Consider the following 13293-nt stretch of genomic DNA (forward strand, 5'->3'; position numbering starts at 1 on the left):
GGGACTCATTGGTGGTACTTCTCCTTATAAGACTGAATAAGGAGGAAATGCTCCCTAGATGTATTGTGTTGCTGTTGAGAGCTATACTATTTGGAAATCACTTGTTGCTTTAATGCATCAAAAAAACATGTATTGGGTCAGCAGAAATGCTGATTGCAAACAAAAGAAAAGAGGAGGCTATTTTTGCTGATAAAAAAGGTAAGATAAGCCTCAGTGGGGCAAAGTCTGTCCCTGTAATAAGACAAATAACCTGATGATATGAATTAGTAGCATTAATTCAAACCAAGCCCTCCCTGCTGGGAAAAACAAGGTAGACGAGCTTCTGTGGTTTTTCTGTCTGGTCTTTCTAGCTGTCAAATTGCAGTATTCTTGTTTGCTCTTTGAAAAGTGAGTGCTTAAAATATAATTTCTGCTGAGCACGGCTTCCCAAGAGAGGATACATGCAAATGGCAGTTCCACTATCCAACTGGGTAACTGGGCTGGTTTAGCTTGTCAATGGTATTTTTAGTGCAGCTTGAGTAAAATGCTATAAAACCGTGGTGCGCTTTCTCTGCATTTTCTTATGTGTTATTGATTTTATCGCACCGCACTCATTCTTTTCCCTTTCAGCGAGATTACTGCTGCATTCGCCCAGCTGGCTGGAACAGCATGTTTCCAGTAGGATGCCGAAATGTGGTAATAAACACAGAAATTTTGCATCATGGAGACAAGCGATTCATAGAAGGGGAGAAAATGCTTAATTTCGTGGTTATTAGTGTCAGCAGGAGGAGGGGAGCGTGTTCTGCCTATGGGTTTCAAGTAACAGAGCATCACCAATCACTTTGACTTTTCTTTTTCCCCTTCTGCCACTGCAAGGTATTACTTCAGAGTGTTTGCAACTCTGGTTCTGCTGTAACCTTGCCCTGTTCATTTAGCAAGTCAGTGGGTTAATTTTCAATATAACTATGCTATTCACCAGCAATGTCGGTTCGAATAATTTGAAGAAGGAGAAAGAGAGCTTATATGATATATATTTTTTGTTAATTTTTTTTTCCTCCCCTCCTTGGGCCATTGGTGCACTTCAAAGGCAAAAGCTCCATCTTTTTGACTCAAAAATGCCTTTTGGCAGTTGAAAATAAACCCCCCCAAAGTCATCTTTTCTGGCAGAGGTGCTGGAGGGTAGCTGAGGAAAAGGGATATCACAGTGGGGGACTCCGAGGTGCTAACTTCCGTCGACCCTTGTGGAGGACAAATTCAGGAGACATTGCTGCTTTCTTCTTTTGGGGGGGGGGGAATCAAATGGAAATCAAACAGGCTTATTTCTTATAGGAAATAAATATAATTAATAGCATTAAGTTAAATCCTTGGGTTCTGCCTGGACTAGGCTGTATTACAGGAAAAGTCAGTGTGTTTTTTTCTTTGTAGCTTAGGGTTTTTTCATGGTTGCACAAAGCTCATTGCTTTGATCTCTTGAGCTCTGTGAAATTTTAACCTGATTTCCTGTGTGGTCAACACGGAAGGAAACCTTTAAATGTATCTGCAGCCTGAGGATGAAAAATTGGTTATCTCAGTGCAATAAAAATGAAAACAAATATACCTGTGGTAATAGAAGAATTAACATACATTTGTTGTAAAACACTGGAGATCCTCCATTCTCTATTAAGTGTTTGGTTTTCAGCTGTGGAAGCAAAATGTCTTTTGTCAAGGATGCAGCCTTGGATGTGACCATCAGAAAGAAGAGGTGAGGGGATGACGAGTGGATTAATGAAGTGTTGAAAGAGCTGGTAAAAGAAAAAGCACAACATAGACATGCCTCAAAAAAAAAAAAAAAAAAAAAAGGAATTGCTTAAGGTTTCCAAAGGCAATTTCTATTCTAAGAATTGAGCTCCCCATTTTTAGCTCAAAAGAAACTTGGGGTACGAAGTACAGCATCTGAGAGTGTCTGTAGTCTTCTCTTGACCCGCACATAAGATGTTAATCTTAAGCCTGATGCATTTAATTTGAGGGTGGTGTAGACACTTTTGATCTGCCTGAGAGATTTTTCTCACTAGCATTTTGCAGATTGGAGCTTGTAAATTGCCTCTCAAATCTTGATAATTAATGATGGTGGGTGGTGAACACGAACTGCAAATGGTTTGAGGTTTTCTTATTCTTTTTATTTTTGGCTTCTAAAAATCTGTATGCCCCCAAAATGCTCAGGAAGACAAAAGGAAAAATTATAGTTGTGTAGAAGTGGGGGAGGAGGCGGAACGGATGTGTTCTGCTGCTGCCATTCGAAGTACTGCGTTTCACATCCTCAAAACCCCCTGCAGGCATCCCACTGAATGAGGACCAGCACCTCATTTCTGAGCAATACCTGAACCTCGTCACTGTGGGCTTCGGTACTCGGGCAAGAGAGGTTTCCCCAAGGCTGGGGATGGTGTAAGGCTGGAAAGCATCATGGTGTTGTGTATCTCTTGTAAAATTAATGCTGCTTTTCTCTCACTTTTTTTTTTTTTTTTTTTTTGTTTTAAATCCTCTGCTAACTCTGGGTTGTGTTAGTTATCAGTGTCACAGTGTTGTCTGTCTCACTGCATTGTGTTTACAGTAGTCCAAGAAATGCGCCTGGAAATGTGTGTTGGACTTAACCTTGGAGGTCGTTTTGGAGTAGCTTTCTCAGCCCAGTTTATTGGCACCAGGGGAAGCTGCCTCCATAATCCAAGTACTAGTTGTGTAGTTTTTCCAGATACTGCTGTGATTACCGTTCTTTAATGTAAAAGGTGAAACTTCCAGTTCTTGTATTCCCATTTGTTTCCTGTAACCACAGCGTGCCTTTGAATGTGACCATATTTTTAGTAAGGTTGGCGTGTGCTACCAAGATACTGCAGGAGAGATTTGACCGTGGGTATTTTTTCCTTCCCTCCCCCAAGGAGCTTTATCCTTCTGCATTCACATTCTGTGTCTCTTTGCTCCAGATTGCTCCTACAGCTCACCGGTCCTGGGTGACGGGACCATCACCCTCCTGGGTACTAATCAATGATTAAGGATTTTGCAGTGTGTTTTGCTGCATGTTGGCTGTGTATAAGGCTTCAGAAAGAATCCCCTCCCAAAAACCAACCCACTGCTATGTTATGAAATACATTTGGTTTTTATTACTAAGCAGCTGTTTCCCTTTTGTAAGTGGTCCCTGCTGAGACACAGAAGGCAAAAAAAGAAAGAGGAAAAATAGTTGAAAAAGGCAACAGCATAATTCATTCAACAGGTACTTCTGTGAGTGCTGTTTGGCTGTTCTGTAACAGAGAAGCTGGGTTTGCAGTGTGCAGTGATTTCCCCCACGTGCAGTCTGTTAACGGTCCCACATACACACCTCCTTGTCTTTTCTGGGGTTACATCGGGTCTCCCCTTGCTCTTTGCCCCATAGCTGGCCACATCCTTTTCCCTTGGATAATATAACTGGTTATATTTTAAATCAGAAATCAAAGTTACTGTTTTCAGGCTCTGCTTACCTTGAGGCTCCTGCTTTTCTTTAAAATCTGAAACAGGGACTTGGGCGAAAAACTTGACTGCTTCCCCTCCCCCCCCCCCAATTTGTTTCAGCTGGTCTAGTAAAAGCTATTATCTTTAAGCAAATTTGCATCCTCTAAGAAAATTAGTCCACATTTCGTTTCCAGTCCAGTTAGCAGTTCCCCTTCTCAGTCTGCTGTTTCTCCTCCATCTCCCACATCTCTGTGTGTCTTGCTGTACCTCTTGAGCAGGCACAGTGTGGCTGATGCTTGAAATCCATATGGATCCTCGTTTCCCACCCCGACAGTGAGATGAAGACCTGTTATCTTAATGCAGGCTGTCATGCTGTTTGGACACATGTGAAGACAAATTGTCAGCTGCGACCCTCCCTGCATTGCAAAAACTTAAGAACAACTAATATAGTTTACATAAAATGAGTGTATCAGTATTTACGACATGTGGCAGTGTAATTAGGATGGCCTGCTCTGGATATTGACTGCTCGGATGTGCACAGAGGGATCTTGAGAGCAATTTGTTTCTTAGCAGGGCTATAGCTTTGTCTATAAGCCTGACAAGCAGATGGATTAAAATGGTTTGAAGAAGAGCCTTGGAGATTGCTTGAGGAAGCAGAAAGTTTCCCTAGCTTAATACTGACTTTTGCTGCAAAACCTAGGTTTTCTTTTTTAAAAAAAAAGTATGTAACCATATAGGGTTAAAAAAATAGCTCAAGGGGGATCTGCTCACTCTCTTCCACTAAGAGCATGAACGCCTGATTTAAAATGCTATGATTTTGGGTGAGCAGCTAGCTGTGACTAAGGGAGAAGACAGGGTGGGGTAATAAGAAATTTATGCTCAAGTGTGCATCTATAGGAGGAAGGAAAAAAGGAGAAAGCATGTTGGGGAATATACTGAACATGAAAAATGCACGTAGAGGTGTGACTGGGAGGGTTAGCTGATTAGAACAGGGATTGAGCTTATATATGTTGTATGCTTTGAGTGAAATGCCCTGGTTAAATGGAGAAAAGCACTTCTCTGTGCTCTTGTGCAGAGCAAAGTGGAAGGTGGAAGCTGGTCTGTGAGTAGAAGTGAGAGGTGCTTCTGCATCCAGAGTCCTTTGCCTTGCATGGTGAAAGCCGCCCATCAGGGAACCTGCGGCTGCGATGGCAGAAGCAGAATCGCTCTCAACCCAGCTGGCCACATCCTCATTTCTGTGACTTTGGGGATGGGCAGGGAAATCCCTCCAAGGGCGGTTGCGGAGGCCCCATAAACCATGTTCTGATGTGTCATGGTGCTGCCTTGGCACGGACAGGCATGCTGTTCGTGCTGAACACACAAGGAAATAAACCTCAAAAGATATTCTTTGGGTTATATGTTTTTGGTGGGATGGATACTGCTATATCGTAGGTAAGAGCACCCTTCTTCTGTTACAGATAAAATTCTTGTGGTCGGCATGGAGTAAAATGAGCCACATCCTTTTAAGTAAATACTCAGAAGTAATGAGATAAGAAATTGTGTGTATGATCTTATGCTATAGCTGAACTAAAGCACTCAGTGAAAAGGGGTGATTCTTGTTTTGCTCTAGCTCTTGTCCTTTTCCAAAAGGTTTGGCTGATGGAAAGGCAAGCCAGGTCATCTCACCCAACTTTGAAGTTGGCTTTGTTTGAGTGTGGAATCATTTGGTCATTAAACAGTTTGTGGTTTTAATTATTTTTTTAATATAAAATATTGCAGCTATAAACTAGCTTTTTCTTCCCCCTTTTGTTTTATGTGACATCTGGATTGTTCAGGGAGTGTTATTCCATCTTAAAATGGGGATAGTTGCCTTTTTGAGTGGTGGAGGTTTTATGGATCCAGTAGAGTAATGATCACATAGAAAAAAGATAATACAGCTGGCTATCGCCTTTCACATCTATTAACATAAGATCTTTAATTGATTTAGGGGGGGTGTTTTGTCTGAACACTTGCAATTAGCAGCTCTTAATCACTAAAACACTTTGTAAGAAGTCTGGCTTGATGAGTAGATTGGTAAAAGGAACAGGAGAAACAGATATTGCTGTGTTCTATGGGAAACATATCTGTGCGCGTGTTGCTTTCTTCATGCCACGGATTAAAGAATAGGGCTGGAGGAGACGTTGAGTTTCCTCTCCCAAGGCAGGATTGGTCTACCTATATCATGATCTGCATATATCAGATGTTTATTGAATACGGTTTTAACAACCTAAGGTGATGGAGACAGCCTGTGCTCTTGTACTTCTCTTCACAAACCCCATTATTTGTCGTCTTAAAGCTCTACATTTAGAGGTTACCTTTTGTCAATATTTTTCTCTCTCTTTTGCCATCTTTAGGTAACAGCGTCTTGGCAACCACGCGGGAAGGTGGATTATTTTTCAAACAATGAGCGTGCGTCTCTAGACATGATCTGTGGTTTGGTCCAGCTGGAGCTGTCTGAATGAAGCTATGGGCTGTGCCTCCGCCAAGCATGTTTCTACTGTTCAAAACGAAGAGGAAACTCAGAAGGGGAAAAACTATCAGAACGGAGATGTGTTTGGTGGTAAGTGTTGCAGGATTTCATCTTTCTCCCAACATCATGAATGTTCTGGAATGTGTATTTGGGAGCCTTAACCTTTCACAAAACATAAAGGAAAATGCATGGTAAAATAAATCACGATGATAGTGCAGTTGGCCCCTCCAAGGGACAGTACCATGACACCTGAAACAGAGGTCGGGGTGAAATCCTTAGTGGAAAATTAACATTCTAAGTGATGTACAGTACTGCACTGTCTTTAACTCCATGAATCGTGGAATAGTTAAAAGACAATGAGTTGCACAACCCCCTCGTATTTATATATGTGTCTCTGTTATATATTTGTCATTAGGTACCAAAATGGTTGACTCATTTCCTAAAAATAAAAGTCTGTTCAGTAAGAAAAATAATTCCTCAATACTGTTGTCCTATAAAGCAATAAAACATTAGTTCTGAAATCCTGTAGCAAACAGGGTTTGAAGATACAATGAAACTAGAAATAACCTTCTGTGAGGGATTCATTGGTACCCACAGCTCTGAACGTGGGATGAAAACATCTGTTTCACTGTGTGGGAAGACTGGTCTAGGATCCAGGTATTATCACAGACACTTGTGCATCAGGAAAGTTGTATAAGATAAAATGTACAGTCAGCTTCATGATTTCGTGTACCCCCCTGCCCCGATTCTGTTAGTATATGCTAAGTGTTTTTTAGATAATGATCTAAACAGTAATTCAGTTTTTTAAATGTTAGGAATTATCTGGAAGACTGTTCAGAAATGAGATTTCTAGATCTGCCCAGATATCTATCTGAAAGTTAAGTCAGCTGTGAATAAGCTAACTTGGTACTGTTATTCTTAAAATAGGTGCATTGCTACTGAGTACGCCAAACTTCTCTGCTCTTGTGGTTTTTATAGCAATTGTTTGTGTAGAAGTGGGAATGACGCATCTAGCAGCAAAAAATATCTTCCTTTAATTTCAAAAGCAATGATATTTCACTTTTTCAACCTTTCTGGGGGCTAGCTTGCTCCCAACAGTGGATCCCAAAGTAAGAATACCTAGAGGCATAATCTGAAGAGGAAGTAGTTGTTCAGCAAACTTCAGGCCTGAATGATGGGTTACTTTCCTGTGTCTGCTCCTTCACTAACCTGAGAGATGCTGGTTTTGGGATTGTGAGTTCAGTGTGTTGCTTTTATTTAAAACAGGCTTTAAGTGCTGTCATGAACAAAAAGCTCTATTCGTTTCTCAAAGGAATTTGAGTTTATATTTTAGCTGATCTTTAATGAGGGAGCAATTTTTGGCAATACATGCGTCTCAGCTTTTTTTCTCTGTTTAACTGTATGCTGTGGGCCAAAGATCATAACTTTAATGACAAGAAGCCTAAAGTAACTTCTGGAGGCAGAGGATCAAGAAGACCAAAGCGATTTTAAAGGGCTCCCACTTTATAGAGGTCGACTGGTGTCAGCGGTATCATTTAGCTATTCTGGGATCCATTTGAGGGCCATTACTCATTCCCTATTTTACAGAAACCTATCGATATCAGGAATACTACCTGCTGTTAACTGTTTTCTGGCACATAGTTTAGGTACACAGCTTGTCATTGCTAAAGAGGCAGTTCAATGACTGATCCTGTTTTAGCAAAGAGCTGGAGTCTGTGACTTAAACGATTTGTTGAATGGTGACCAGAATGAGCACAAAAGCCATGTTTTTCCCTTGCGGCTGAGGGACAGCCTCCAGATCAGGAACTGGGCGTACGAGAAAGGTGAGCTGGAGTGTACCTGGCTTTACGGCTGTCCTTTTGGGACTTGCAAATGATCAACAGAATGTTTAGATGCGTAGAAGCAGGAAGCCACATGCTTTACATGTCCAGTGCCTTGCATAGTTCCTGAACACAATTTTTCAATATAAAAAAGAGAGGCAAGAAAAATACACCTTAACATCATATTTCTTGTCCTTCTTAACAATCTTCTGGACTGGCCAAATGCCTAGGGCTCTTTCATAGGAGACTGAATACTATTTCTGCTCCCCCTTCTTCCATGTTAGAAATCGTAGTGGCAGTTGCATTGTTTGTTATGAGTTAGATCTGAAAGCTCAGAATATTCTGCCCACTTCAATTTCTATTAAACTTTCATGTGGTTAGTCCCAAATTAATTCCATGTAACATATTCTGCAGAGCTATTCCTTAAGTCGTCAAGGAGAAAGTCAGTGCCGTATCAGAGGGCTGTCATCATCAACTCGCTGCAAGGAGAGAGCGTAGTTGTGCTACATTTGAACAGACTATCTCAGCTAGGATGACAAATCTTAACAGAACAAGTTCCCAGAGATACAGAAGCATCCGCAGAGTCAACAAAGGTTAAAAACCACGGCAGCAGTTCCGTCATGTGTCCCCCTGTCCAGTTTCAGGTGCCAAGAGCTGCTGAATGTTTCCTTGCTTGTTGCTGGGAAGGGACAGAAATGTCTCATCCAGCCAGTGGCCAAAAGCAAGTATCTCTGCAGCCTGTACAGATCAAAAATTAACTGCAGAATGACTAGGCAGAGCAAGACCAAGGTGAGTGGCAGGGAAATCGGATGGTTCATGAGGAGCAAGAAGGTAATGGAAAGGGAATCAGAGGCAATCAGTAAGAGGTTTTGGGGAAGGAGGCAGCAAAGTAAAAGAAACAAAGATGACAAGTGGGGTTGGAAGGCGGCTGATGTAGTGATAGCATCGATAACATCCTGAGATTATTAGTATCCATAAATGATGATTTTCATAGATGATGAACACTTGCAGTGTTCACATCTGGGGACTAATCTGACATAAAGCACCTGTGGAGAACTAGCAGGTACGAGCTTCATAGTTGTAGTAGCCCAGATTGCCTCAGATGTTTCACAAGTGGAGAAAATCATGAAGAACTTGGAACAGCAATGACAGAATTAAAGGAAAATACCTCAGTGCTGGTGCTGCCTTTCCTGAGCAGCTGATGTGATCTGAAAGACAGTATATTGCCCCTTGCTGTTTGCCTAACACCTGAGATGAAAACGGTACTCTTCTTTCTTCCACGAACATCATCCCCAGACAAGTTGCAGGCAGAAAGAGTCAACAGTAAGGATTGTACTTTCCATCTTGCTTTTGCATTAAATAGGTCATTTTGAGTGAAGGGAGGTATGAAAATACTTTATTTGGTTCTAGCCAGTTTTGCTCTTACCTTTGCCTTTGGCTGCTGGGTTTTTTTGCCACTTAGGGATTTTTGTCATGTGTGGTTGAAAGCATTAGCCACATAGCTGAAAAACCTTTCGCTTTCCCACATACCATCCTTTTTCCACAAATAAGTGCAGTTGTTCATGTGATTTTCTGTGTGAGCTCCATCTTCTTTGGTGCTCAAGAGCTTTCCTGTTTTGCCCGACTGCTATAACTGCAGCTCTACAAGTAGCAAGTGAAGCTACTGAGGAATGAACTAGATGGTCATTATTACCATTGCACTTGTTTTCCAGCTGGGCGATAAGAACTGCCAATGCCAACCTACAGTGATACAGTGCTACTCTATACCATCTCTGCTGTCAAGGTTGAATAATGATGGAAGTTTTAGAGAGCAGAGAAGGGGGTTAGTCATAGCCTGGGGTTATAAGGTTCCCTCTTGTAACTGATGGAAAAGAGCTGTAACTGTAATGAGAGTGCTGGGGGGAGAAGACCTGTCTGGTTGTAGTTAAGCATGGATTCTTGCTATGAAAGAGGTCTGCTGTGCATGTAGTACAACAATCCTTAGTTGTCTGAACTGAAGAAGACATCAAGGTGGTCTCCGAACTGTGTAAATGGTGGTGTCTCCAAGCTTCTCCTTTGGGGTAAGCTCATGGTACAGGACTTCATGAGTAAAGGAAGGGTGGAAAGGACATAAGTAATTCCTGTGCAGCTCCTTGCTCTCTGTGCCTTGGATAACAATTCTCCGTTCATGTTGTGAACAGCATCATTATTGCGTTGCCAACTTCCTTCGCTATGAACACACTTCTAGTCCTTCAGCACCTTTTCCTCTTCCTTTCAGGAGAGAAGCAAGCAAAGAAGCCATGCAGGAGTTAATGAGCATCAATAGGGCTGCAGCTTTGCCCTCTGCCTTCTTGTTGTCACTCAGCTTGCATGCCAAATACTTGTTTTGCAGCCCTCCCTCCAAGCCCTCCCTCCAAGCCCTCAGAAGGTGGCCTGTCTAGAAGACCACTTAACATTTCCAGAGCTTTCTTTAGGCGTTGTGATGTTTGTCTTAGGGTTTATTCATCCTCCTTTTTTAATAAAGGAGATAATTTCCAGGTATACAGTGTTTGGATATTTTTTTTCTAATCAGTAGATTTTGCTCGACTATAGATGTCACTTTGAATCCAGAGACTGTTTTCTGAACTTCTCGGAGTGGTGCAGTTCTGCTTCTGTTCTTCCTCAGAGCCTTTAGATGCTTTTTCCTTGCCTGGTGGTGTTTGGTTGAAGCCAAGTCCATTGACTATTTGAGAGATCATTGCTTCTGTGGGGATTTTTTTTTTTTACTTTTAAAAGTCACTGCAGGTTATGATTGTGCTCCAGTGCCTTATTTCCTCCCCGACTTTTAACCTTTTTTTCAACTGAGCAGATACATTGAGCCAGGTGTTCACTGTAAATTTGAAACTCTAGTGTTTAAAACCGAGACACCCACTGTGAAACCCATGAATTCTGTAAGAACAAATTCTGGTTAACTGAAAACAAAACATAAAAATGCCCATCTTATCCCAAACTGTAGAAGGCATGCTGCATTTTGCTGTAATATATATTTAAATAATTGAGTTAGCAGGCCTATCAAAGGAGATGTTCTAGAGAAGATTGAATATAATATGATTATTATGTCTTGTTGGTCTCTAATGACTTTAAAATCCCTCTAATAAGGATAATAATCATAAATCTTCATTTATTCATCATTCCACTTCAAAGCTGATTTCCAGAGCAATACATAAGAACTATAATAATGTAAATACCAATGAAGAACAAAATGCCATGATAGAGCCTTGAGTGTTGTTGATTTCAGCATATGTTCTAATAATATAGTGTCTCTTGTAGATTAATTTTATTTGTGCCTTTTTAAGTAATCATGGGATGTTCATTTGGGGAGAAGGTTATTGACGTAATTTTTTGTGTAAGAAAATAACTGGTAATGTGATTTGTTGTGGGGAAAAATCTCCCAATTTTAGAATCTGTTTATTAATCTGAGAGGCTAATCCAGATGTTTACATGGAGCTCTCGGGTGCTTTGCAAAAGTGAGAGTAAACATGGAAGGTGAGAATCTTCTGGCAAATTGGGAATATCTGTGCTGCAATTGCCAGTTAGGATTTTTGTTATTAACAGCAGCTCCAATTGCTAAACCAGTCTAAATAAAGCTGAACACAGAGCACAACAGTTTATAAACCAATTTATCTCAGAGCAGCTGGGAGAACGCTAGAAAAGGAAATCTTTAGCATTGAGGTATCATGATGAGACTGAAAAACTGATTGATGCACATTGTAACTGATTGCTTCACAAGCCCTAGTGTAGTAATCTTCACAGCTTTCCTGGTTTGTATCACAGACCCACCCTTGTTTTAGAGACGGACAGCATGGAGAAGATGTGTGAGGGACCTGATGTCAGATCACTTGCAGATGTGCATGCCCTTTGCTTTGCTCTGCTCTTCCTCACTTGTTTTTTCCAACAGTTTTCTCCTGTGTTGATACTTCTTCCCAAATCTTTTGAAAATGCCATAGTTGAAAAGCCAAGCAGGAAAGTGAGAGTATTTAACTATGGCAAGTATTGACCTGTCCTGTATGGTGGCAGTTGGTCTGCAATGTCAAGAAAGCAACAACCCGTCTCACAGGGAGGACTCCCTTCTCTCTTCAAATCGAGGCGTTCAGCTTAGCCACCCAAAACCAATACACTGCTCTGTAGCTGCCATACCTGAACTGGAAGGAGGTAGCTTTATTTGGCTTCTCATTCACCAGTACCACCATTTAAAACCCAAAATCTTTATCAGCTCATCATGAGTTTTCTCATGCTAGTGTTTTCTCTCTTCCTATATGTTTTATGGGTTTGTCTCACTTCTGCTAACCCCTGCCTTGTGACAGTTGATTATTTCTTTCCTCGTGTCTGCCCTGTCTCATCCATGTGAGTATCTCAGTCCGCTGCCCAAGACAGAAGAGCTCTGACTTATTTTGATGTATGCCATGTGCGTTTGAAGTAAGTGCCAAAAGATGCTGAAATATTTGAAACTTTCAAAACGTGTCCACTGTGTACAGGAAGAGAATAGCAAGGGAAATTTGGGACTATGACTTACCTTTCCTAAATACGCGGCATCTCCAAAAATATTGTGCCCACGTTTTTGTAGACATTAGTTTGTTTTGAAGGCTCTTTCCTTGATTAACAGGCCTAGAATTATTATCTTATTCAAAACTTCAGATGCAGGTTGTTGCACAGGATACTTTAAAATATCTGTGAGCCCAGTAGACAGTTCAGATGTCCTCAATTAACGTGAGATCAACTTCCTAAGCCTGCCTTTCTCCACCTAGTTCCTGTGCACAAAATTCTGCAGGTCATCTTCTGGCCATTTGAAGTTCTGAAGTTGGGAAGTTTTTAGATGGAATTTGAAGTGGAAAAAATATATTAGAAGTGTTTTTAGTGAATAACACCTTCCTGTTACCTCTCACTTTCCCTCAACTGATGAAAAAAATGCTAAAATTGAGGACAAGAAATTCTTTCTTCTGAAAGGCAGCGTGGCCATCCTCACCAAACTGAAACTATCTGGAAAGCCGTAGCTTAAAGAATATAACTCCCGTCATGTTGACCGTGAATGCGTGCCATGATCAGAAGGTCTTGCTGCACTAGGCTTCACACAAACACGCAGCTCGCTTTGCCTGGCAGCGTTTATTTTATTGACTCTGGTCAGCTGGTTAGCACTCAAATAGTAATTGCTTCAGCTCATTTGGCTGTCCTGACATGCTTTTGCAATGTCAGATCTTACTCATTTTAGGGACAGTAGTAATTATGCATAAAGGGACCAGCACCATGCAGTGTCCTAATATTATAGTGGATATTTTGAGACAGTAACCTTTTCGAAGACATTTTCAAACGTGAACAAATATCTCTGGTACAACCACAGGCGCTTGTTCCATGCAGTACTTAATCTGAACTCCATGGAAGTGAGTGGCATGTAGGTACCCGCTCTCTGAAAACCCAGTCTCAGGGGTGCAAAACTTTAAATATCACAGTGAATTTCAAAGGAGGAGATTTTCATTACATAAATTCACATTCCGGCTGAGCTCCTGAAACAGTAGCTTTCATGTTGTTCATGATTTC

The 13293-nt window shown here is 41.2% G+C and overlaps 1 protein-coding gene across 2 annotated transcripts in view; it reads left to right on the top strand.

The window, feature by feature from the left end:
* Positions 1–13293, top strand: part of CUNH1orf21 (chromosome unknown C1orf21 homolog) — a 129621-nt gene that overhangs the window by 44196 nt on the left and 72132 nt on the right. For both annotated transcript variants that reach the window (XM_087732109.1, XM_087732110.1), the window contains exon 2: positions 5808–6013. In XM_087732109.1, the coding sequence (XP_087588235.1) occupies positions 5920–6013 (94 nt within the window). In that variant the 5' untranslated portion in view covers positions 5808–5919. The remainder of the gene's footprint in view (positions 1–5807; positions 6014–13293) is intronic.

Source organism: Nipponia nippon, unplaced genomic scaffold (genome assembly GCF_047370975.1).
Source record: "Nipponia nippon isolate SJK-2023a ecotype South Korea unplaced genomic scaffold, ASM4737097v1 scaffold_5, whole genome shotgun sequence".
NCBI lineage: Eukaryota > Metazoa > Chordata > Aves > Pelecaniformes > Threskiornithidae > Nipponia > Nipponia nippon.